Source organism: Phyllostomus hastatus, unplaced genomic scaffold (genome assembly GCF_019186645.2).
Source record: "Phyllostomus hastatus isolate PE091 unplaced genomic scaffold, TTU_PhHast_1.1 phas_contig_254, whole genome shotgun sequence".
NCBI classification, from domain to species: domain Eukaryota; kingdom Metazoa; phylum Chordata; class Mammalia; order Chiroptera; family Phyllostomidae; genus Phyllostomus; species Phyllostomus hastatus.
Window position 1 is genome coordinate 21,237,695 of NW_025333810.1, and position 27,233 is coordinate 21,264,927.

Sequence of the window (27,233 nt, forward strand, 5' to 3'; positions counted from 1 at the left end):
CTTTGCTTCTAAGCTATTGTTAAGTCAATGAATTGGCTTATGATATTCCATTAAGAATCACAATACCTCTTCCACTTCCCAAAGAAACCCAGTATGTATGTCCAAAGCAAAGTACAGATGATCTCCAACATGAGGATGGTTTGACTTACGATTTTCTGACTTTACAAACATGTGAAAGCAACATGCGTGCAGTAGAAACTCTACTTTGAATTTTGATTTTGATCTTTTCCTGGGCGACAGAAGTACGGTGTGCTACATTCTGCTGATGCTGGGCGGTGGGCATGAGCCGCAGCTCCCAGTTAGCCACTGGTCACCATGGTCAACGACGGACACTCTACAGTGTACTGTGCTGCCAGCATTTTAGGATATTGTGTTCTGGGCATGTTTAAGGTAAGCTAAGCAAAGCGATGATGTTATGTTTGCTAGGTGAGGCATATTAAATGTGTTTCCAACTTACAAAGAGTTTATTAAAAAGCAACCTCATCATAACTCGAGCAGCATGTGTACGAATTGGATGCGTGCATGTAAAGACACTGCAGACACTTTATATACCGCACAGGTTGGGAATATTCATTACACAAACCCAAAGTATCATATTCCTAGATTTACTTGATTGTTGCATTCCTCCAGGACAGGATATAAACTAGAAAGTCCTAAACTCTTAACAATAATCATGATTATGAAACAAGGTAGGCTGAATTGTACTTATCTCTTCAAGGTCTCTGAAAGGAGGAGGCTGTATGGTAAGTTTTGAAGGAAAAACAATGGCCTTGAATCAGGAGACCTAGGTTTATAACAAAATGCTAATTGATTTTACAACTATATTTAGTGAATTTAATAAAACAATATATGTTCTGTTTGCAGCAGAATAGTGGATGAATCATTCTGAAATGTCTCTCCCAGTAGATACATCCCAGGTAAATTACAAAAAACTATTTAAAAAAAAACATCACCTAGTTGGTGTGAAGGAAAGGAAAAAAGTCTCAAAATGAAGTTGCGAACAGGAATTTTAGGAGGTAAGTGAACAGAAAGGTTTCAGCTTTAGGGCGTGCTTCTGCAAAACTCCAGAGACTTTCAATTCCAGCTCTGGTACTTTCATAGGACCCAAAGCACAAGAAATAAAGAGCCCAGATTCTCCCTTCCAATGCAAATGTAATAGGGAACTCCCTCATAAAGCAGCGGCCCCAGAGAGCTGTATCCTTAGTATAAGGTTAATAAAGAGAAGGGCAGCTAAGACACCTGCCTGTCACTGCCTCAGTGCTGGGAGGAAGAGAAGAAAGATCTTTCCTAAGAATCTGTTACCACAAGCTCCTCCTCACACAGACAGCTTTGATGTCTCAATTCATATTAGGTCTGAAAAACTTCAAAGGAGGAATATAATATAAACATGTCCTCAGGTAGAAGTATTGCAAGCAATTGGCAAAAGCTAATACCACTGAAGACTTAATACTGACACCAGGTCTTAAAGAATTCCCATAAATAAAGTTCCAAGAAAAAGAAGTAGCCAACAGGAAAACAATAAGTATATAAATAACACATAAAGAAACAAGGCTCAATGAAAAAAAAAGCTACCAGATTAAACAGCAAATTTCAGATACTGGAATGGTCACACCAATTCTGACTTATTAACTAACAATAATTTATAAAATGTTAACTAATAACTAAATTATATTAATTTGTTGAAGTCAATTAAAATATAAAAATGTGAACAAAGGAAAAGAGCTTATAAAAAAGGTAAGAAGTGACAAAAGAATTCCATGAAACTTCTATAAATGAAAATCATCATGACTGAAATAAAATGCTCACTGAATATATTGCAGAGTTTTGCACATAGATGAAAACAAAATTACTGGGCTGAAAAATGTAGCTGAATAAATTAACTTCAGTATAGTTCAGAGAGATAAAGAAAATGTTAAGAAGAAGTTAAGAAATATGAACAAGAGCTTCAAAAGGTAATATATATCTAATAAGAGTACTAAAAGAGTTAATAAGCAGACTGGGGGAGAGGCAATGTTCAACAGATACTCCTTCAGGACTTTCTAACAAAGTTGCAGCAATCTCAGATCTAGGAATTCCAATTTTAATTTCTTTTTATTTTTGCAATCCAAAGTTGGAAAAATAAAAAGAAATCCACAGGTTCATATCACTGAAACTACAGAACAATAAAGGAAAAGTGAAGACCTTAAAAATAGTTAGAAAGAAAAAAACAGATTACCTGCTCAAGAATGATATTTAAATAATCACTGACTTCTTAATAGTACCAATGGATGCTAGATACAGTATCTTCTGTACACTGAGATAAAAATAACTGTCCACCTAACAGTCTATATCCCAAGAAGCCATCTTTCCAGAGGGAAAATCAAGGTTATTTTCTGAATACAAAAACAGAATTTTCCACCAAAAGTTTCTCTCTAAAGGAAATTTTTGAAGAGGTGCTCTAGGCAAAAGGAAAATGATTTCAAGTAGAAGGGTTGGAAAGCATTAAAGAATGAAGAGGAAAAAATATTGTTAGGTAATTGGCTAAAATCTAAACAGGCATTAAAATATATCAAAGAGCAAAAGTAATGATTAATTTGTTGCAAAGAAGGAGTGACAATGGCTAGAATTTTTTAAATCGGGGGGGGGGAATCAAAGTATAACCATTCTAATATCTTTTCTTATTTATAAAAGGGCAAAACAGATTAATTTTAGACTTGAAGTTACACATGCATATGAAAACAGCTAGGATAACTACAAAATCCACAGAAATAAAGCATGTAACTCTAAACAATAAAAAGATGAAATGTGAGGAAAGAGGGAATCCTGAACAAATCTTTAAAAAAAGGCAAGAAAAAGGAAAAGGTAACAAAAAAGCAAGATAGGTAAGAAGCACAAAGACGTTAATAGAAATAAAAACATTAGGACTTCTGGCCAAGATGGAGGCACAGATAGATACATGTTGCCTCCTCGCACAACCAAAACAAGGACAACAACAAATTTAAAAACAGAAAACACCCAGAACTATCAGAAAATCAAACTGTATGGAAGTCCAACAACCAAGGAGTTAAAGAAGAAATATTATTTCAGACAGGTAGGAGGGCAAAGACAAGCAGCCGGGGCAGAGAGGAAGTGACTGGAGTGGGCAAGGTGGCGGCTGGAGGACCAGGCAGTCCCACATTTGCGTGTGGATAAACTGGGAAGAAAAATGGGGAGTAAGACAGACCATACAACCCAGGGTTCCAGTGCAGGGAAATTAAGCCTCAAAACCTCTGGTGGTAAAAACTTGAGGGGGTTGGGAGTACAGTAGCAGGAAAAACTCCAGCCTCACAGGAGAGTTCATTGGAGAGATCCACAGGGTCCTAGAATGTATACAAACCCACCCACCTGGGAATCAGCACCAGAAGGGCCCAATTTGCTTGTAGGTAGTGGAGAAAGTTATTGAAAGCTGGATGAGAGCCCAGCAAGCATCATTGTTCCCTTTTGGACCCCTCATCCACATACAGCACCACAAAGCAGCGATGTGGATTGCCCCACCCTGGTAAATACCTAAGGCCCCTTACTACTTAACAGGTGGCTAAGACAAAAAAAAAATGGCCCAAATGAAAGAACAGAAATACCACTCCAGAAAAAATACAACTAAGCGATGAAGAAATAGCCAACCTATCAGATGCACAGTTCAAAACACTGGCAATCAGGATGCTCACAGAAATGGCTGAGTATGGTCACAAAATAAAGGAAAAAATTAAGGCTAGGCTAAATGAAATAAAGGAAAATATACAGGGAACCAACAGTGAACAGAAGGAAACCAAGAATCAAATCAACAATTTGGAGAAGAAGAAATAAACATTCAACCAGAACAGGATGAAGAAACAAGAATTCAAAAAATGAGGAGAGTCTTAGGAACCTCTGGGACAACTTTAAACATCCCAACATTGGAGTCATATGGATGACAGAAGGAAAAGTGGGAGACCAAGAAATTGAAAACTTTTTTGAAAACATAATGAAGGAGAACTTCCTCAATCTGGCAAAGTCTATTGACTTTCAGGAAGTCCAGGAAGCTCAGAGAGTCCCAAAGAAGTTGGACCCAAAGAAGGACACACAAAGGCACATCATAATTACATTACCCATGATTAAAGATGAGGAAAGAATCCTAAAAGCAGCAAGAGAAAAGGAGACAGTTAACTATAAAGGAGTGTCCATAAGACTACCGCTGATTTCTCAAAAGAAACCTTTCAGGCAAGAAGGGGCTGGAAAGAAGTATTCAAAGTCATGAAAGGCAAGGACCTACATCCAAGATTACTCTATCCAGCAAAGCTATCATTTAGAATGGGAGATAAGATAAAGTCTTTCCCAGATAAGGCAAAGTTAAAGGTGTTCATCATCACCAAGTCCTTATTATAGGAAATGTTAAAGGGACTTATCTAAGAAAAAGAAGATAAAAAATATGAACAGTAAAATTACAACAAACTCATAGCTATTAATAACTGAACCTACAAAAACAAAAACAAACTAAGCAAACAACTGGAACAGGAACAGAATCACAGAAATGGAGATCACATGGAGCATTCAGTTAGGAGGGGGAGGGGGAGAATGAGGGAAAAGGTACGGAGAATAAGAAGCATAAATGATAGGTACAACATAGACAGGGGGAGGTTAAGAATAGTATAGGAAATAGAGAAGCCAAAGAACTAGTATGTATGACTCATGGACATGAACTAAGTGGGGGGAGGATGCGGGAGGGAAGGGCAGTGCAAGGCAGGGGGGAATAAAGGGGGGAAATGGGACAACTGTAATAGCATACTCAATAAAATATATTAAGAAATAAAAATATCAGTTACTATAATAAATATCAATGAATCTCAGAAGACAAAGATTTTCATACTGTGCAAAAACAATTTGTATTTTGACTCTTCAAAGAGACACATTTAAAACACAAGGAAGCAAAAAAATGTGAGAGGAAAAATATAAAACAGGCATATATTTAAACATTACACTTCTACCCATAAAATGTGATACAAAATAATGAGATAAAATATACCAAGAGAAAATATATGGAAATTGACCAAAAAGAAAAGAAAAAGATGTTAAAGTCAATACATATTGAAAAAAGGTTCAATTCACTAGGAAAATACAGTATCTTTAAACATTCATTATCTTATAACATAGCACCAAAGTATATACATTGGTGTGGTGTGGCTCAGTGGATTGAGTGCCGGCCTGTGAACCAAAGGTTCCCTGGTTTGATTCCCAGTCAGGGCACATGCTTGAGTTCTGGGTCATGTCCCCCATAGTGGGTGTGCAAGAGGCAACCACACATTGACGTTTTTCTCTCTCTTTCTTTTCTCCTCCCTTCCCCTCTCTAAACATAAATAAATAAAATCTTTTTAAAAAGAAAGTTACAGAACCACACAGAAAAATTGAGATATCTACCATTATAATGGGATATTTATACAATTCTTTCAGTAACTAATAGATATAGTAGACAAAATTTGGTAGATAGAGAGAAAATTATAATAGTACAGTTAACAAGTTTAATCTAATGGATATATCTATGCAACAACTGGAGAAAACGCATCTTTTCCCAAGCCCATCTGGCTGGTTTGCAAACCAGAAAAAACCCTTATACTTTAAACAGCTCAGGAGTAAAATACAACAGCATATTGGAAGTAAATGAATATGTAATGAAATGAGTAGTTGTTCATCAGAAATCCAGCAGGAATCTATGGATACCACTCCTAAACTTTGGGAGTTTGCAATAATATTGTGAGGGGTCCACAAATCTTACCCTGAACATTGCAATACATGTGAGAAACACCTCACAATATGTAGGCACTACATGACTGGCACTTACAGAGATGCCATTGTGACTAAAAAAATACAAATTCATTATGTGTTTTCTCCAAGATATTGAATTATCATCATTCATGGATCTGAAAACATTTTCAATGTCAAAGAGAGGCTTTTGAAAATTCAATAAATATAAACAACTACTGTTCTACAGTTTGGAAGCCTCTGGTCTGATAGCATGTATTAAAGAAAACCACATCACTGGTGAGAAGGTGGAAGGGCAGAGAAAGAGGGATGGAAAGTAAGTCAGAATTTTTTTCATAAATTCTGCAATTATTCTTTTCTAATAACATCAAAGAGGCAAGCCATTTACCTCCAATCCTTTGAGTCAAAGACAGACCAGGATGAGATACAGATCAGTGTAGTGTGATGTCTCATAGTTAAGGTCTCCTCAAAATATATTTCAAAAGCAAAACAGTGGCTAGGAGTTAGGCTCTTTGCTTTGCATACCTAAAACTGAACAGTCCTTATAAAAGTACTATGTGTGTTGAAAATGTGTCATATGGAAGAATATCTGAAATAAGAAAGGGACACAATAAGAAAGGGACACCCCATAGAACTAACTAGGAGTTATCAATGCATGCCATCTCTTGAAATGGAGAATTATTAGGGGCAGAGGCAGATGGAACATATTTATTATAGCGTCAGAACGAATCCTTCTGATGTTTGGTATATGCTTAACTGTAGGACTGATATGTCACAGAAATGAAAACAAGTCTATTCCTCCAGTAATCTCCTATCACCCTCACCACACTCCCAGAGCAAGGTTTACATGAAGTCTTATTTAAAGCCACACTGAAAAAGAGGAAGTAATCCATCTCCTCTGATTAAAATATAAATCTATCTTGAAGTAAAATAATGGTACTATTATCAGAATTTGTTTCATGGCTTGACATTCAGTCTACACTTGATTTAAGAGAACTAACCGTTAATTATACAATGTGATGAAAACTTGGTAAAAGTTGGGGGTTGTACCTTGAAATAAATATGTCTCCTGTTGAGTGAGCTTTGCTCATTAAAAATAAAAGGTTCAGCCAGAAAACAGCAATGAGGTTAGGTCAGGTCAGAATACTAGCAGTGACAATAGCTGTTCAGTAAATAGTAGCCATTGTCTCAGGTTTCATCCCCTGATCGTGAAGGGCTGCCAGGCCCCGCCTCGCCCCCACCCCCTGGGCCTCTCTGATGGTCTGGAGCCAACATGGGCTCCCCTTGATTGATTCTGCAGATCCTTGCTATTCCTAAAATACCTTCATGTTGCTTTCATGCTTCCGTTACACTAGACTAACTAGAATCTGGGACAATGGCTCTTAGGGTTACTTCCTCCTTTAAAATAGTGAAGTGTTTCTTCCTCACTGTCTAATCTTCTCTTTCTGGGACATTTTTTTCTTCATTAAAACTACCATCCTCTTCCTGCAGTCACCTTTTGTATGATTCTATAGTTAAAACTAACACAGTGTTTGGTATTTTGTTTCATCTCCATCTTCCCTGTCCCTTTAGTTAAATATTTTTAGGAGTTTTGGGTTATCTTTCAAGTGTTTTGTTGTAAATGTGAACATGTATATGCAATCAACACTCATCATTCACATAACATGTGTGGTAACAGCACATCCTGGTATCTTTCTACATCACTGTATCAAGATGTTCCTCACTTCTTTAAACCAGTTTATTCTCCCATTTTTTGTCTCTGTCCTGCTCAAAAATCTTGATGGGCTCTCACTGCCCTCAGGATCAACTGAAAGTCCTCAGCAAGGCATTTTGGTTGCAAAATCAATAGGATGGGAATATCCATGACATATATAATTCATCATAAGTAAATTTAATCTAAGAAAATACAGACTCAGATTTTAAAAAGTCAAAGCCAAAGATCTCTTACATATTAAAATGTTAGGTTTATTTTTTTTCTCATATATGGAAAACACAAACTTATTCCAAATACAACATAGTTACTCAAAAAAAATTTTAGGCTGCTTCCTTAATTTTAACATTGGTTTCATACTTTTAGAATATTATTCTCCCTTCCTTAGGTGTCTTCCTCTGTTCCTGGATCAGGATGTTGACACTGAAATGAACTGGGACTAGTGCTCAGCACAGGACTCACTGTGCCTCACTCTCAGGACCTCACGCAGGCCCTGGGCCTCCAGGACCACAACTCAGAGCTATCACACCATGTCCAGCAGGGCACCAAACAGTGCAAAACAGTTATCAACCAAGGCAACATTCTTGCATTTGATATTACCTCATTCATTGATTTGTTGGCTTAGCCTATTCATTCAGAAAAGACTTATTAAGCCCAAACTTGTATGCAAGGTACCACATAGACATAAAGCTGCCTAAGGCAGGACCTAATGGAGCTCACAGTCTAGCCAATGAGTAAACACTCATACTGGAGACCTTGATATGTAGGCACAGGATCCCTGCCACCTTGATGTGGTTGAGAAAGCAGTGTAGTGTCACAGTAACACATGTGCAGGAGTCAGAGAGACCCAAATTCAAAGCCTAGCTGCATTTATTGGCCTTGTAATAAAAGTCACCTTACCTCTCTAAACCTTAGTTCCTTCATTTATAAATCTGAAAAATTATACCTATCACACAGGGTTATTACAAATCATAACATATGGGTCCAGTGTAGGCATGTCCTTCTCCTACTCCTCCTAGTAGTAATAGTAATAGTAATAATAAACATTTTATTAAAAATTTACTAGGAGAAACTAAAGTATAGACAGGTCAGCAGCTTACCCCAGGCCCCAAAGCTACGAGATAATGAGGTAATGTAGATATACAATTTCTTATACATGATACATGTTTCATAAGTGGTAGTAGTTATTTTCACTACCACCACCACTGGTTCTTCCATTACTGGTAGTGCCACCTTCTGCCACTTATGATGACAATACAATATTCTAAGGCAGCATCTATATCTCTCATGTTTACTATTGGATAGCAAGAACTGGCATATCAATGCATTTTACCACTGGCTACCACTGGCCACAGCCCTTTTGTTGGTAGGAAAAGACTGCTAGCTTACATCCCTGACTCCTGTATTTCATTTGTCCAGTTCACTTGGACCCTGGCAGTTAGTTGCACATATAACCTCCTGGTGGGGCTAGAAGACTACCCCAGTGACCCTCAGTGACCATCCTCTGTAAACCTGGATGCTGACTTAATTTTGCTAATTACTGAATCACATGAATCACTTTTTTAAAAGATTATATATTTTTTAGAAAGAGGGGAAGAAAGGGAAAAAGAGAGGAAGAGAAACATCAATGTGTGGTTGCCTGTTGCACTCCCCCAACCAGGGGCCTGGCCCGAAACCCAGGCATGTGCCCTGACTGGGAATCGAACAAGTGACCCTTTGGTTCTCAGGCCAGCATTCCATCCATTGAGCCACCCCAGCCAGGGCTGTATCACATGAATCTTTAATGCTCCTAAAGTCTAAGACTTACTCAATAATGGTTGACCTACACATGACCAAAGCACCGTTCCATCTTTCTGAACAAAGGAGAACATACAGATATATTTGGTTTTAATTTGAATATGCTTCAAGTTAGTTAAAGGTATCAATTTCTTTTTCATAATAACTATTTTCACTAGAACAAACAAGGTCTAAGTAAACAAGAAATTGACTACACTCATGATTCATAGCAACAGAAAGAAGTTTTAATTACTGCATTCTGCCTCAAAAGCAGATTTTTAAAAATCTTTCTCTTGCCTTTGTGCTCTAAAGCTGGTCAAGAGCAATATCTTCAGGAAGTTTTTGCTCATTTCCAAAATGACTCTGACAGCATAAAATAAACCCAGATGGCTTCTGAAACTGAAGTCTTTGCAAAGAGCACCTGGTCTATCAATCTCTCAATAGTGGTACCATTTATTTTAAACAACTCTTTCAGCCACTTTCCCAATGGTTTTATAATCGTTGCCATCTTCATACCTGTTTGGGCTGCTCTCTCATTATAAAGAAGCAGTGTATTGTGCCTTCAAAAATACGAGGCTTACCGATGCACCGAGAGCCATCTGTTGAGGTTACGTATCCACGTGGACAAACGCAAAAATAGCTTCCCACGGTGTTGGAGCATTCGCCACTTTCACATATCCCAGGGATGATGCTGCACTCATCGATGTCTAATCAAGGAAAGGAGGAGAAGATGATTGAGAAAGGCCTTTATTAAATACCTTGTAAAAGGGATTAAAAAAAAAGTATGAGCGCACTCATGGTTGATTAGGTCAGATCATATAACCCTGAAGATTCTCTTGTTTCAGGCCCTAAAGAATTTCTCACACATATCTATGGGAACTGAGATGAAAGTCAACTCCCATGGCAGTAAAATAAGGCCAACTAAAGCAAAACTCTATATCTTTTTTTTCCCAAATGCAATTTAAATTGGAAATAAGTAAAAATGTCAACATTTTAGTTTCCATTCTACATCAATTAGGAAATACCTACTATAGCCTTTAAAAGAAACACATATACAGGGGTTATATTTTAAAATATGGAGTAGCTACATTTACAAATTTTATAAGTAATTTTCACACTAATTATTTGAATCAGTGAAAGGTGGCAAATGTTTTTATTTTTCTATTTGGCTTCAGGAAATGGTTTTTGTACTTATATCTGAATATGGGCATATGTGACATTCTGGTAATTAACTTCAAGTCTAAAATAATACAGAAACATTGCAAAGGGCAAACTCCGGAGGCTTTGGGAGGTGTCCAGTTTTCCTATTGTACCTCTCTGCTAATTCATTCAGCTTACTCAATGCTGGGACTAGTCTATTCCTTTTCACATTAATGAAAGGTCCGCTTTCTTTTAAACTTTCACTAAAGCAGGAAACCTGGCCATTTATATAAGCTTTAATGTACTTTTCTTCCAGTTCAATAAGCAAAGAGAGGTGGAAAGTCAAACAAAGCTACAATCAGGTACACTGGGAGCTAATTGCTAATACATTTTAAAGGAAATGAGGCATTGTAAGGAAAATGCAGCCATGCATGCTGGGAGTTGGCTGTCCTTTTTAAGAAGCAGAGCTTGCAAAGACGGGTGAATACAGGGACCAGTTATAAAATCCACAAGCAGATAATTACTAAAATATGAATCTGAGCATTTAGTTTCTTCTTAGATTTTTAGTTACATTTAATTTTTAGAAATGTATCAATAAAAATCGCAGGAAAATGATACTGTTATTGTAAATACAAGAAAAACTTTAACCCTCACCATTAAAAAAATAGTTGGCAATGCCTTTCTTGAATTCCTCTATTAGTTTATTCATTCTTTTCTTTCCCATTTATTCTGAGAAGTCACTCTTGCCTACAAGCTGTATCATGAAATAACTATATGCATGTGCATCTTCTTGGAATATGTATATTAAAAAGTTAACAGATTTGGACATTCTCTGAAACAACATCTTCATTTGAGGCTTAAGTTAGCCACTGGAGGCACAGTTGCACATCAAAATCTACCAGTTCCCCATGAGAGATCTGAATTGCAACATGAATTGACTCCATGAGTAGCAAATACATAATGTGATGAGTTACAATCAGACTTAACCCAACAAAATGAAACCATGTGTGCAAAATTAAGATCTCATCCTAATAAAACTGAACTGATTCACAAAATAAAAGACATTACAACAGTTGTACTTAGATCACCAGATAAATTCATCAATCACTTCCAGACAAGGAAAAGGGGAAAAGAGACAAGCACGAAGTACAGCAGCAAGAAGCACAAACGTGAAGAACCAAGAAACTTGGCCTTCTGATCCCCTTCCATTTAAGGCTGTACCAACAACCCAGGCACTTATGGGGCCCAGGATTAATCCAAATTCTTAAAAATTAGGAACTTAAGTCTTTAATTTAAGCATTAACTCTTATTTCCAGGCATTTCCTTTCATAATAAAGAACTTCTTTGTGCTCTAACTTCCAAATACCCTTCCTGACAATAAAAAAAAGAGTACAAAATAGAAAGATGTTTGACATTTTCTTTTCTAAGGAAAAAAAATCTGGAACATAGAAGAGCACATGGAATGATGTTAAATTTGTGGTTTTTGTATTAAATATTTTATTGTGCAAAAACTCCATGTTTCACAATTCTCCTTAGAATTAAGCAGGAATTTTAAAAGGTTGGATTCAAAATAATTACATGTAAAAGGCTGTCAGTGAAGTATTTAAGAATTCTATGTGAAAAATAAGAATGTTTTTCATTTATTTTTGGGCTATACTGCCTCCCCCATATTTTAAAAATTAAAACATTTTGTATTTTTTTCTTTTTTGACTTCATTTACATGTAGTCATGCCCAAAATTTATTCATCAATTTAAACTTAAATTTAGCATTAACATTTATGTTAATAAGGATGTATGCATTTAGCTCTTTTGTAGTATTTCTTTAAGAGCAAATGTCATAATCAGATGTGGAAATATTATCTTCTCAAAAAGAAAACTGTATATTGTCTAGATGTATGTAAGTGTGCCTAGGTCCACTCATGGGAAAAGGTATTCTTAACAATGGGAATTGTTTCCATCCATGCTCTCTCTGCATATCTACTGTGCCTCCACCTACCTTTCCTTGAACTTTTTTTAAAGTTTATTTATCAGTGTGGACGCTTTGGTCTGCAAATACCAGACAAACTAATCCAAACTGACATAAACCAGAAATTTAATAACTTGCCTATGTGGAAGTTCAGAGCGGGCATGGACTTCAGGGTCAGATTAAGCCAATGTCTCTTGCTCAGTTTCTGTGAGATGCGCTTGACTGTGCTCTCCTCTGTGCTTTGACTTCATCCTTGACAGGACCAAAATGGCTGTAGCGGTCATAGGCTAGATCTCTGACTGGGAGATCCAGCAGAGGTGAGGGTGTCTCTCCTGTGGTTCTCACTGTTTGGACAGAAAAAAGTTCTCCAAGGAGAACCAAGCAAATCTTCCCTTTTGTTCTAATGTCCTCAATTCAGTCGCATGCCTATTTTTGAAGGACTCCCCTAGTCAGGAGAATGTGGTAATTGGAATAGGCCCAGAGTCCTGAACCATTCATTTACTATGACCAGTGGAAATACAGTTAGCTTCAGAATAGTAAAAAACAACAAAAACAAAAGCAAAAAAAAAGCATGGGTGAAAATACATCTGAAAATACGGCACAGTTGCAGAATGAAAAGTATACCAGAATGGTGGACAAACTGATGGAAATAAGCTTAACTAGTTAGCTGTGTGCTGAAGCCTGAAAAGCTTTCCCAAGGGTTTTGGCTTTTATTCTGAGATGATTAATGGTGTCTATGAAGGAGGTTAAGTTAAACCAGAGCATGACATAAGCAAATCAATATTTTAGGAAGACAATCCTTAGTGTAATGTAGATAGATAATAGTTCAGTGATAAAGGAGAGCCTGAAGTAAGCCTTATGATAAGGAAGAGAGCATGTATTCAAGAGATATCTAGAAGGAGAGACCAATAGGACTTTGCTACTGGATAAATATCTCAGGCTTCTAGCTTGATTGGCAACAGAGATAGTAGTGGTATTAACAGAGAATGTGATGCACAGATAAAAACATATTTTGAGATTAAATTGAATCTAGGACATTTTGAACTTAAGATATGTAAAAGGCAGAAATTCCAATTATGTAGCTAAAAATTTGAAACAGTACAGATGTAAGGCTGTACAAAGATGTACATTGTGGTTTATCATCAGATTGTACTCTATGAAGTACATTTTGAAGTTGTAACAATAGATGAAATCTCAAAGAAGACACATAGATGAAAAGAACAGTGCTTGAGATGGGAACTCTAAGAACCACAACCATCTAATGAAAGTCAAAGGAAGAAAAACTAGTATAGGAGGCTGGGGAGGAAAAGTCAGGGAAATAAGAGGAAGAGTGTGATGAACGAAAGCTAAGGAAGAACACTGTCAAAAGGAGGGCATTTTAAGTGTGCCATAGAAGAGTAAAGAAAGAGGACTGGAAAGTGTTTAGTAATTTGAAGGGGCTGAACATGTTTTTCTTTCTTCCTTTCTTTCTTTCTTTCTGAAAAAGAAAACTAGATCTAAGCAAAACCATCTGACAGGTTACTGACTGCCAAACCACATAACCTCATATTTGTCAACCAACATTTACAACATTTACTGTAAATCTTACTCAAAGCAGAATATAATGAATAATTTGGTAAGTAGTGCTAAGTGTGATCTCAGATATCACAATTCTAAGAACACTGCCCTAGAGATTGTCAATTCCAATATGTACCTCATACATAAAAGCAATCCATATAACAACTGTGTTACAGAGAACTTAGAACAAATAAAACAAGAAATTTTGTTTTTAAAAAGTGTTCTCAGAATCTTTTCTTTCCACATATGCCAAGGAACTTTATGTACTTGGCCTATTCTGCATAATTTTTTGGTATAAAATGGTATACGAGATTTGTCCAGAAGGTATCCAGCATGTACTATGGAAAATAGAGACATTTACTGAAGAAGATACAAGATACAAGAAACATTGTACATAGGGTAATGACACCTCAGTCTCCTCCAAGTAGGCACCTAGGGACCTCATACAGTTCTCCCAATTGCCATTAGCCACCCCATCATTTTTCCCTGAATTTCATCAATGGTCTGAAATCTCTTCCCATTCAAAGGTGATTTCAGTTTCGGGAAAAGCCAGAAGTCACAGGGCGCCAAATCTGGGTTGTAGGGGGTGCTGAGTCACCTCGGCAATCTGATGTTTTCCCAAAAAATTCTGCAGGAGACGTGATGCATCCGCTTATGTGTTGTTGTAATAAAACAGCCAATCACCAGTTGCCCATAGTTATGGCCTTCTGAATCATCTGAACAGTTTCCAAGGAGGAATGTTCAAGGTTAACACAAAATTTGACTCAGTCTTGTTGCTCTACTTGCTTAGTCATTTTGAATGTGATGACCACATGGTATATATGCTCACTCAATGGTGTCTACCACCCTCAATATCCAGTCAAGTTATCATTGTTCAAGCATGTGCATTTCAGTCCACTCTCCTTGGCTGCCAGGTTACATTGATGTCACACAAACCATTTTTATTATATTAACAATGGCTGAACTTTTTCTGGACAGACCTCCTATTTCTGTTTTATATTCAACTTCTATTAGTTAAAACACTTTGGAATTAGGAATATTTACGACTGCATTTAAATGAAATACATTGCTAATTATTTCAAAAATTTATAAGAACAATAAACATTACTGAAATGATAAAATAAGTTGTAAAGGAAAACTATTGTTTTCTTTTCCTTTTTCAGATTTTGAGAGCAAGGTGTATATCAACTGTACTCAGAATTTCATTGTATATTTATAAACAGCTTTTTAAAAATATAATAATTGTGTGGTAATAAAATTCACTCATTTAAAGTATGAAATTCATTTATACTTTTAGTATATTCATAGGGTTTTTAGTATATTCATAGGGCTCTGAAACCTCAGAACAACCTTGTTTGAGAACAGTTTCATGCCCCCAGAAGTAATTCCATCCCATTAGCAGTCATTTTTCCTACATTCCTCTAAGCCCTAGAAAATAACTAATCTATAACTAATATACCTATAACTAATACTACTTTTTCTCATATGTTTTAAACATTTCATATAAGTGGATTCATAAAATATCTGCTCTTTCTTTACTGAGCATAATGTTTTCAAGGTTCACTCATGTTGTGACATATATCAGTACTTCATTCTTTCTGATTGCTTAATAATATTCCACTGTATGGGTACACTCGATTTTATTTACTTGTTCACCACTTGCTGGATATTAGAGTTGTCTCAATTTGGGGGCTACTACAAATAAAGCATTTTGAACATTTGGGTAAGACTAGTTTGCTGTGGATATATGTTTTCATCTCACTTAAGTATACATACACAGAGTGAAACTGTTGAGTCATATTGTAACTCTATGTTTAACTTATTAAGAAACTGCCAATTTTTTTCCCAAAGTAGCTATAATATTTTACAGTATCACTAGCAATAAATGGAGGTTCCAATTTCTCTATATCATGCCAACACTCATCATTATCTTTTTATTGTAATGGTGTGAAGCAGTATCACATGTAGTTTTGGTTTGAATTCATTCCCCTCATAACTAATGATGTGAAGCACATTTTCATATGTTTATTGGCTTTTTATATATATGTTCTCTGGAAACTATTAAATTACTTCGCTCAGTTTCTAATTGAGTTGTCTTTTTATGATTGACATGTTAGGGTTTTTTATATATGTCCCACATCTGATACATGATTTAAAAGTCATGAATTTCCCTATGAACGTTAAGATCAGATTGTCAATTTCTGCTAAAAAAGAAAGTTTGGTTTTTGACAAGTACTGTGTTCCATCTACAGACCACTCTAGGAAGTATTGCCTTCTTAATATTAAAGTTTCTGGTCTATAAATGTGGGATGTCTTTCCATTTATTTAGATCTTTCACTTCTTTCAACAAGGTTTTATAGTTTTAAGTATGAAATTCTTTTACTTCCTTTGTTAAATTATTCCTAAGTATTTATTCTTTTTCATACCATTTTAAATAAATTTTTTTAGTTTCATTTTCATAATGTTCACCACTAGTGTATGGAAATATAATTCATTTTTATATATTGATATCTTATAACAGCAGCCTGGCTAAACTCATTTACTGGATCAAATGGTGTTTCACAGGATACATTCTCTGCTTTAGTGGACACCTTATTCATTTTAGCTGATCCCCTATGCACTAAAGGCATATCATGTGCAAACAGATATTTTTACTTCTTTCTTTACAACCTGGATACTTTTTATTTCCTTTTCTTGCCTAATTGTCCTAACTAGAACCTCTAGAACAGTGCTGAACAGAAATTTTGAGAATGAATATTGGTTCTGTCCTTGATCTTCAGGGAAACTGACTGTAAGTATGACATTAGCTATAGTTTTTCATAATGCCTTTTATCAGGTTGAGAATATTGTTTATCATTTTTATTCTTTTTTGTCCTTTATTCCACTTATATATTACATTACTTGATTTTCAGATGCTGACTCATCCTTGCATTTCTGGTATAATTCTTAACTGATGATGTATAATCCTTTTTTGAATGTGGCTGGATTTGGTGTGCTGATATTTTCTTGAGGATATTTACATCTACATTCATAAGAGCATTTAATGTATAGTTTTCTGGTATGTTCTTTCTGGTCTTGGTAGCAGAGTAATACTGTCCTCAGAAAATGTATTAGGAGGCACTCCTATGGGCTCTATTTTGGCTGTTTCTTTGTATTTTCTGCCTTAGATGTTAAATTAATGAGACATTAAACTGATCAGCTGTCAATCTAATCAATCTGTAATCAGCAGTCAGGCTGAAGCACCACAGGGTAGGGCAGAGTAATTCTGTGGGTGGGGCTATTGCTCCCTCTCAGGCTGATGCCATTCAGAGAGGAGTGCACTGCCTGAGAGGGATGGCTCCTGCAGTATGGGGGATGGGCTCAACATAAGGATTCTGGGGAAAAGTTTATGGTGGATTGGTATTAATTCTTTTTTGAATGTTTGGTAGAATTTACTATTGAAGCTAATCTGAACCTCAGATTTTCTTATTTTGTGGTAAAATTTTAAATTATTATTTCAATTTTTTAGTTGTTATGTCCTGTTTAATAATGAATTGTTACAATCTAGTCAGATTTCTATTCTAATGTCAGCTTGTTAATTTGTGTCTTTCTAGGAATTTGTCTTTTTTGTCTTTGGTATCTAACTTACTGGCATAGTATTATTCAGAGTATTACTTTATAATCATTTTTATAGGTCAGTAGTGATGTCCCTTCTTTCATTCATTATTAATAATTTGAGCTTTCTTGTTTTTCCTTGGTTAGTCTGTTTCCTTGTTTAGTCTGGATTCTTGGTTCTGGTCATCCTTCCAAACAACCAATTATTGCTTTTGTTGATATTCTCTATAGTTTTCTAAGCTCAATTTCACTTATTTCCACTCTGCTACTAATTATTGTCCTCCTTCTGCTTGCTTTGATTTTTTGTTTGTTATTCTTCATTTCTTAAAAGTGGAAGGTAAAATTATTAACTTGGGGTTTTTAATATAGGTGTTTGCAACTATAAATTTCTCTGTGGGAATTACATTGAATAAATCTCAGAAGTTTTGCATGTTTTATGTTTGTTGTTATTCATTTCAAATTATTTTCTAGTTTCCCTGTGATTATTTACACAATTGGTTATTTAGGAGCCTGTTGCTTAATACTGGCATACTTATGAACTTTCCATATTTCCGTTTGTTATTAATTAATTTTATTTAATTCCATTATGTTGGAGGGAGATCCAAGATGGCAGAAAGGTAAGTGAAAGCTATGCTAACCTCCCAGGACCAACCTGGAATTACAACTCAATGGTAGAGAAATCATCTGAATAACCAACTGAACACTAGCTGGAGAGAAGTCTTACAACCATGGACAGATAGAAGAAAATGTTCAGCACAATGTGACTGGTAGAGAGTGCAGAGGAGATGCGAGTGGACTGGCTGGCTCCCACAGTCAGCAGCTGAAGTGCTAGAGGGATATTTCAATATCCAAGGGTTCCCCCTGAGAAGTGTGGGGGTCTAAACCCCAAACTGGGCTTCCCAGCCTATAGCACCAGGGTCTGAAAGGAGCCCAGATAACATCCAGTTGTGAAAAGCAGCAGCAGTTCTGTTGGCCAGGGAGAGAAGGCTGTAGACACAGACAGACTTTTAAAGAGCCAAAGCACAAAATTTGATTTGCAGCCACTTATCCTGGGTGATGGCAAAGGGAGGGTAGAGTGGACTAGAGATGTTTAAGGAGGGTCTGGGGTTGGTGGCTCTGGGCTAACAGCTAGGGTGCAGCCTCCAGTATTCCTATGTTGAGTCCATCCCCCATACTGCAGGAGCCATCCCTCTCAGGCAGTGCAACTCCTCTCTGAATGGCATCAGCCTGAGAGGGAGCAACAGCCCCACCCACAGAATTACTCTGCCCTACCCTGTGGTGCTTCAGCCTGACTGCTGATTACAGATTGATTAGACTGACAGCTGATCAGTTTAATGTCTCATTAACTTAACATCTAAGGCAGAAAATTCAAAGAAGCAGCCAAAATGGGAAGAAAAAGAAAGAGATCGCAAATGAAAGAACAAGAGAATTTTCCAGAAGAACTACATGAAATTGAAGTTTACCCAGCAAGGCTATCATTAAAAATCAAAGGAGAAATAAGGAGCTTCCCAGAGAAGAAAAAGCTAAAGGAGTTTGTTAACACCAAACCAGTACTGCTACAAATGTTAAAGGGTGAAGAAGAAAGGAAGAAGAAAGAAAAAGAAGAAGGAGGAGGGCAAGACAGAGGAGAAAGAGGAAGGAGAAGAAGAAGACAAGAAAACAGTCTAACAATAAAATGGCACAACATATGTATCTGTCAATAATTACCTTAAATGTAAATGGATTAAATGCTCCAACCAAAAGACATAGGGTAGCTGACTGGTTAAGAAAACAAGACCCATATATATGCTGCCTCCAAGAGACCTATTTCAGATAGAAAGATACATACAGACTAAATGTAAAGAGATGGACAAAGATAGTTCATGCAAATGGAAAAGAAAAAAAAAGCTGGAGTAGCAGCCTATATCCAACAAAATGGACTTTAAAACCAAGGTTATAGTAAGAGACAAAGAAGAACAATATATAATGATACAGGGAACAGTCTAACAAGAGGGTATAACCCTAGTACACATTTAGCACCCAAAATAGGAGCACTTAAATGTGTAAAGCAAATCTTGATGGACTTAAGGAAGAGACAGACAGAAATACAGTCATAGTTGTAACACCCCTTTGATTTCAAGGGATAGAACTTCCAGGCAGAAAATCAACAAGGAGACAGCAGCTTTAAATGATACACTAGATCAAATGGATTTAATTGATATCTTCAGAGCACTTCTCCCCCAAACAGAAGAATATACATATTTTTTAAGTCCACATGGAATGTTTTCTAGGATGGACTACCTGTTAGGGCACAAAACAAATCTCAATAAATTTGAGAAGACTGAAATCACATCAAACATCTTCTCTGACCACAATGCTATGACATTAGAAATCAATCACAAGAAGAACACTGAAAAATATGCAATGACATGGAAGCTAAATAGCATGTTATTAAACAGTGCATAGGTCAACAATGAGATCAAGGAAGAAATCAAAAGATACCTTGAAACAAATCAAAAGGAGGACACAACAATCCAAAATCTGTGGGACACTAGGAAAGCAATTCTAAGAGGGTACTACATAGTATTACAGGCCTTGATCTCAACAATCAAGAAAAAGCACAAGTAACTGATCTAACTTCACACCTAAAGGAACTTGAAAAAGAACAATCAAAGCCCAAAGCAAGTACAAGGAATGAAATAATAAAGATTACAGCAGAAATAAATAAAATAGAGTCTAAAAATCAATACAAAAGGTCAATAAATCCAAGAGATGGTTCTCTGAAAAGATAAATAAGATTGACAAACCAGACTCACCAAAAAAAAAAAAAGAGAGAGAGAAAGGACACAAGTAATTAAAATTAGAAATGAAAGCAGAGAAGTAACAACTGACACCAAAGAAATACAAAGGATTGTAAGAAAATATTATCAACAACTGTATGCCAACAGACTGGACAACCTGGATAAAATGGATGAATTGCTAGAAACATACAATCTACCCAAACTAAATAAGGAAGAATCAGAGAATCTGAAGAGACAGATTACATCTAATGGAATTGGGGCAGTAATCAAAAAACTCGCAGTAAACAAAAGCCCTGGACCAGATGGCTTCACAGGTGAATTTTACCGAACATTCCAAGAAGAACTAACACCTTTCCCTCTCAAACTATCTCATAAAATTCAAGGGAAGGAAAGGTTCCCAAACTCATTTTACGAGGCCAGCATTACCCTAATTCCAAAACCAGATAAAGACGCTACAAACAAAGAAAATTATAGGCCAGTATCACTGATAAACAGATGCTCAAATCCTCAACAAAATATTAGCAAACAGAATATAGGGATGCATCATAAAGATCATACACCATGATCAAGTAGGATTTATTTCAGGAATGCAAGAATGGTACATTCGGAAATAAAATAAATGTGATTCACCACATAAACAAAATGAAGCATAAAAACCACACGATTATATCAATAGATGCAGAAAAAGTTTGTGATAAAATCCAGCACAACTGATCGTCAAAACTTTCAGCAAAGTGAAACTAGAGGGAACAAACCTAAACATAATAAGACTATATATGAAAAACACACTGCCGGCATCATACACAGTGGACAAAATTACAAGCATTCCCCTTAATAATGGGAACAAGACAAAGGTGTCCACTTTCATCTCTTATTCAACACAGTACTAGAAGTCCTAGCCACAGCAATCAGACCAGAAGAAGAAATTAAAGGCATCCAGATTGAAAAGGAAGAAGTAAAACTGTCTTTATTTGCAGGTGACATGATACTGTACATAGACAATCCCACGGATTCCTCCAAAAAGCTACTAGATCTGATAAATGAATTCAGCAAAGTAGCAGGATACAAAATATCTGGAAATCAGTTGTATTTTTATATGCCAATAACACACTAACAGAAAGGGAAATTAAGAAAACAACCCCATTCACCACTGTTGCAAAAAGAGTAAAATACCTAGGAATAAACCTAACCAAGGGTGTAAAAGACCTGTACTCAGAAGATTGTAAGACACTGAAGAATGAAAGTGAAGAAGATACAAGTAAGTAGAAGCACATACCATGTTCATGGATAGGACAAATTAACATCATTAAAATGTCCATACTACCCAAAGCAATCTGTAGATTCAATGCAATTTCTATCAAGATTCCAATGACATATTTCACAGAACTAGAACAAATATTTCAAAAAATTTTGGGGTGCTACAAAAGGGCCTACATAGCAACAGCAATCCTGAAAAAGAACAAATTTGGAGGAATCATGCTACCTAATATCAAACTATACTCCAAGGCCATAGTAATCAAAACTGCCTGGTACTGGCATAAAAGCAGACACATAGATCAATGGAACAGAATAGAGAGCCCAGAAATAAACCCACACCTTTATAGTCAATTAATATTCAACAGGGGAAACAAGCTCATACAAAGAGCTAAAGACTGTTTATTCAATAAATGGTTTTCAGAAAATTGGGGAGATTTGTTCAGAAAAATGAAACTAGAGCACCTTGTTGCAAAAATACATAAGAATTTATTCTTATACACAATAATAAATTCAAAATGCATCAGAGACTTAAATTAGAACTGAAACCATAAAAATCCTAAAAGAAAACATAGCCAGAAAAATCTTAGACATTACTTGTAGAAATTTTTATCAGATATATCTCCCTGGGCAAGGGAAACAAAAGAAAAAATAAAGAAATGGGACTTCATAAAACTAAAAAGTTTCTGCACAGCAAAGGAAAACATCAACAAAATAAAAAGACAATCCACAGAATGGGAGAACCTATTTGCCAATATATCTGATAAGGGTTAATATTCAAAATTTATAAAGAACTTACAAAAGTCAACACTAAAAAACCCAAACAATCCAGTTAAAAAATGGGTAAAGGACTGGAATAGACACTTCTCCAAAGAAGACACACACATGACCAATAGAACTATGAAAAGATGCTCAATTTCACTAATCATCACAGAAATTCAAATTAAAACCACAATAAGACACTACCTCACAACTATCAGAATAGCTATCATGAATAAATCAACAAACAAGTGTTGGTGAGGATATGGAGAAAGGGGAACCTTTTTGGAGAAAAGAATGTTTTTGCATTGTTTGTAGAAATGCCAATTGGTACATACTGGAAACAGTATGAAATACCTCATAAAGTTAAAAATGGATATGCCTTTTGACCCAGTGATCCCACTTCTGGGAATATGTGCAATGAAACCCAAAACACTAATTCAAAAGAACATAAGCATCCCTATGTTCATTGCAGTGTTATTTACAATTGCCAAGATATGGAAGCAGCCCAAGTGTCCATTAGTACATGACTGGATAAAACAACTATGGGACATTTACACAATAGAATACTACTCAGTTGTAAAAAAGAAGAAATTTTCACCCTTCTTCTGTGGATGAACCTGGAGAACATTATGCTAAGTGAAATAAGCCAGTCAGAGAAAGACAAATACCTTGTGATTTCACTCCTATGTGGAATCTAACAAAAAAACTGAACAAGCAAAAGAGAGACAGACTCTTAGATGGAAAGCAGATGACAGCTAGTTTTAGCCTAGTGGGGGGTAAAGGTAGAAGGACTGAGCAAAAAGGAACAAGGACTCATGGACATGGACAGCAGTGTGATGATTGCTGGGGGAGGGAGGATATAAGGGTACTGGATGGTAATAGGAAAATATAATCAAGATTATACAATTAAAAAAATAAAATCTTACCAGTAATTCCATTGTGAGCACATCTTTTATATGATCCTTTATTTAAAAAAATAAAATCTTACCAATAATTCCATTGGAGTACATCCTTTGTATGATTCTTTTAAATTTATGGAGCCTTGTTTTATATCCTAGCATATGGTCTATCCTGAAAAATGTCCTGTGCTCATTTGAGAAGAATATATTTTCTGCTGTTCTTAGGTGGAGTATTCTCTCAGTGTCTGAGATCTAATTAGTTTAAGTGTTATTCATTTTCTATTTCCTTTTTAGTGGTCTGGCTACTTGTCATATTATTTTTATCCATTAATAAATGTACATTATTAAATTCTCTCCTATTATTGATAAATTGTCACCTTTTCCCTTCAGTTTTATCACTTTTCCTTCATATATTTGGGGCTCTGTTGTTAGGATGTATATATTTTTATAGCCACTATAATTCTGATGAACTATTCTTTTTGTCATTATAAAATGTCCCTATCTCTAGGAACACTTTATTTCGAGTCTTTTTTTCTGATAACATTTTAGTTGGTTGCCATTTGCATATTTTTCCATCTTTTAATCTTCAAACTATCTGAAACCAAATAATATATGGTTTCACTTATATGTGGAATCTAAAGAAAACAAATAAACAAACAAAACAAAAAAAGACTCATAAAAACAGAGACCAGAGAGATAGTTACCAGAAGGGAGGGGTGGGGGTAACTGGTAAGAGGAGAGGGGAAATATAGCCAATAATATTGTGATAAATTTACATGGAGACAGATTACATGATTACTAGAATCAGTGGGGTAATCGCATTGTAAGGTATAAAACTGTCAACTCACTATATTGTACACCTGAAGCTACTATCGCCAATATAAGATTGTATACCAACTACACTTAAAGTTTAAAAAATTAAAAACAGAGTAGGTTGAAAAAGAATTTACAGATATACACACCCCTAAACTATTTAAATGTACACCAGAGTATTGCTATAATGCATTATATGATTAATAAAGAAAATTTTGGTAAAAATAAAATTACAATGAAAATCTATAAAAACAATATATTTTAAGTCCCCTCCTCTCCAAAATAAATTAATAGTTGCTGATTAAAGGCTTTCATTCTATCCCATACCATGTGCCTATTATACATAATCTCTAACCTCCATGTTTATAATGTATTAAGTAGGTAAATGTGAAACAAGGCACAATAATAGACAACTAACAACATGCCATCTCAACTCTCAACTCAAATACAAGAACCAGGAAAAACTCTTGCAGTACACAGTAGCTGATAATGAAGCTTAAAGAACTGGGAAAAGCTTCAACATACAGAGAAGATGTGAGAGGTTCTTCCAAAGAAAGAAAATACTATGAGCCAAAGTATGGATGTGGCCAATTAAAAGGTATGGATGAAGAATGAACAGTTTCCCATGAGTGGGGGGTATTTATAAGGAAGTGGAAAATACAACTGGAGAGTTAGAATGCCATTCTCAGGAATCTGTCCTTGCTTTTTAGCAATGAGGAGTAACTGAATCATTGAGCAGGAAAGGAGAATAAAAATTTTAATTTGGGCACAGATATCTGCCAATGCTGAAAAAAGAAGAACAGGGTTAGGTTAAGAATGGGGTCAGGGGCAGTAAAGGTAATGACATGGTCTGAGCTCCAGTTAATGAGGGTGGGACTAGAGGAAAGAATAAATGAAAGGATGTTCTGAAAGTAAGAGCAAGAAAAAGGGGAAAGAGACAGCATGTTTTCATTACTGAGCTAATGTTAATAAAATTAGTGAGAAAAAGTATTTGGGGGAAAATGAATAGTTTCATCATTAGTATTTTGAGCTAATAATATCTTGAAAACAGCTGAAAATCCTGGGTGGACCTTTAGAAAGTAATCAGCATCTATGAATGAAGTTAGTTGAAACCATCAATGTGAATAAAATCAGTAAGACATATAGAGAAGGGAAAATGTTAAAGACAGTTACTAAGGGATTATATTCATTTGAGATGCAAGTGAAGAAGATGGAAAACAAAAGAGAGGTCACAAGGATTATTAAGAAGATACTTAAATTTTAAGGAACTCAAATGTGGTAAGGAAAATAATGGTTCACATAAGGTACCAGGGTCCTAATCTTGGGAACCTGTAAATAGCTTAGTTTACGTAACAAAAGAGAATTAAGATGCTAATCAGTTGATTTTGCTATGGAGCGATAATCTTGGGTTACCTGGTCTTGGGATCAATGTAATCAAAGGTCCTTATAAATGGAAGAGAGAAATGGAAGTGGCAGATTCCAAGAGAGATTTGAAGATGCTACACTGCTAGTTTTGAAGATGGAAGGGGGCCACAAGCCAAGTAAGCACAACTTCTAAGGGTGAAAAAAATAAAAAAAATGGAGCATCAGCTATACACCCTAAAAGGAATACAGTGCTATCAATTTCTTGATGTTAGCCCCCTGAGACCCATTTTGGACTTCAGATCTGCAGAACTGTGAGATAATGGGTCTGTGTTGTGTGAAGTCGCTAAGTTTGTGGTGCAATGTTGCAGTAACACTAGGAAACTAATATATCAAGGAAATATACTTAAAAGAAGAAACAGGGTAATCAAGAACAGGAAATGCTATGAGGAATTCAAGAGAACTAAGGAATTTTACAAAAGGATAAGAAATAAGTAGAAATAAGGTGGTGAAGAATTTGAGATTACTGGTACAGACTAAGCTTTCAGGAAACTCTACAATGAAGAAAGAAAGAATATAATGAGAGGTGATTAAAGAGATGGAGTAGAGCGGTTCCGCGCTACTGTGTTTTAGGATGGCCTTGATCATAAGAGAACAAGACAAGAAAGAGAAGAGATGCAAGCTAGGAACTTAACTAATTAATGGTAAGAGTTAGAAGGAGCCTAGAAAAGTGATAGAATTAAGTGCAGAGCTGGAACGTTTTGCTCTGGAAATGGAAAATGAGGATGTAGTAATGGAGGGAACCTGAAGTTGAACAAGTTCATGTCAAATAGCTCAGTCTTCTCAATAGAGTAAATGTGTACAAAACTTCCATTTGCATAAGAATCACATTGACAGCTTATTAAACATGCAGATTTTGACTTCTAGTCCAGATGCTTCAATGCTCCCCTTCTGCTCCAAACACGTAACAGTGACAAATGACATTTAAAAAGAGAAAACAAAAGGACTCAGCTGGTTTCAAAATACAAGATAAACATTTTCTTGGACCAGAAATAGAATTGCGAAGCAGTGAGGCAGCTGAAACCAGGCGTTTGCTGGACTCCTTCCCCAGAAGCTGCCAGTGGTGGCCAGGAGATCAGTTATACCCAATGACAATATTGTATGATAACGTAGATGTGCAGAGGAACAAGGGGTCAGGAAAGGCTTCCACATAAAAGTGACAGTTAAACTGAAACATAATAAATAGGCCTGAAAGAAGCTATGAAAATAAAATGGAATATTGTTTTCTGAGCAGAAGAAAGAGCACAAAGACATGGCAATAGGAAGAATAATTTATTTGATGAACTAAGTAAATGTTAATGTGCCTAAGTCACAGAGCGTGTGGAAAGAAATGCAGCTAGAGAGGTAAGCAGAAGATGGCATTTAGGAACTTCATCCTGAGAATAGGGGACTCGAACAGGGGATGACATGACAAAATCTGTGTTCTGGGGAGATTGCTGTGGCTGCAGTATGGAAAAGGGAATGCAGGGCAACAAGCAGGTAGGTAGAGAGACCTCAAAGAAAGCTGTCTAAGTAATTGAAGAGAGAGACAGTGGCGATGAAGGCAGAAGTGGGTGAATTCAATATGTGTTTAAGAAGTAGAATCTACCCAAATGTCTTGGAGATAAAATGGTTGTGTCAGGAAAGGGAAGTATGGAGAGTGGTACCCAGATTTATGTCTTGGGATAAATGGTTAGGGCAATTACTGAGATGAACTACAAGAGAAATGCTGGTAAGGTACTCATACATGTAGAGTCAGCATAGTGGAGCTGAACACTCAGTCTGTGCATGCTGAGTGTGAGGTAACGGGAAATCGAAAGTATACATGC

General features: G+C 36.0%; 1 protein-coding gene across 1 annotated transcript in view; it reads right to left on the reverse strand.

The window, feature by feature from the left end:
- FBN2 (fibrillin 2) overlaps positions 1-27,233 on the reverse strand; it is a 256,232-nt gene that overhangs the window by 113,691 nt on the left and 115,308 nt on the right. The window contains exon 8 of the mRNA XM_045838059.1: positions 9,820-9,945. Within this exon, the coding sequence (XP_045694015.1) occupies positions 9,820-9,945 (126 nt within the window). The remainder of the gene's footprint in view (positions 1-9,819; positions 9,946-27,233) is intronic.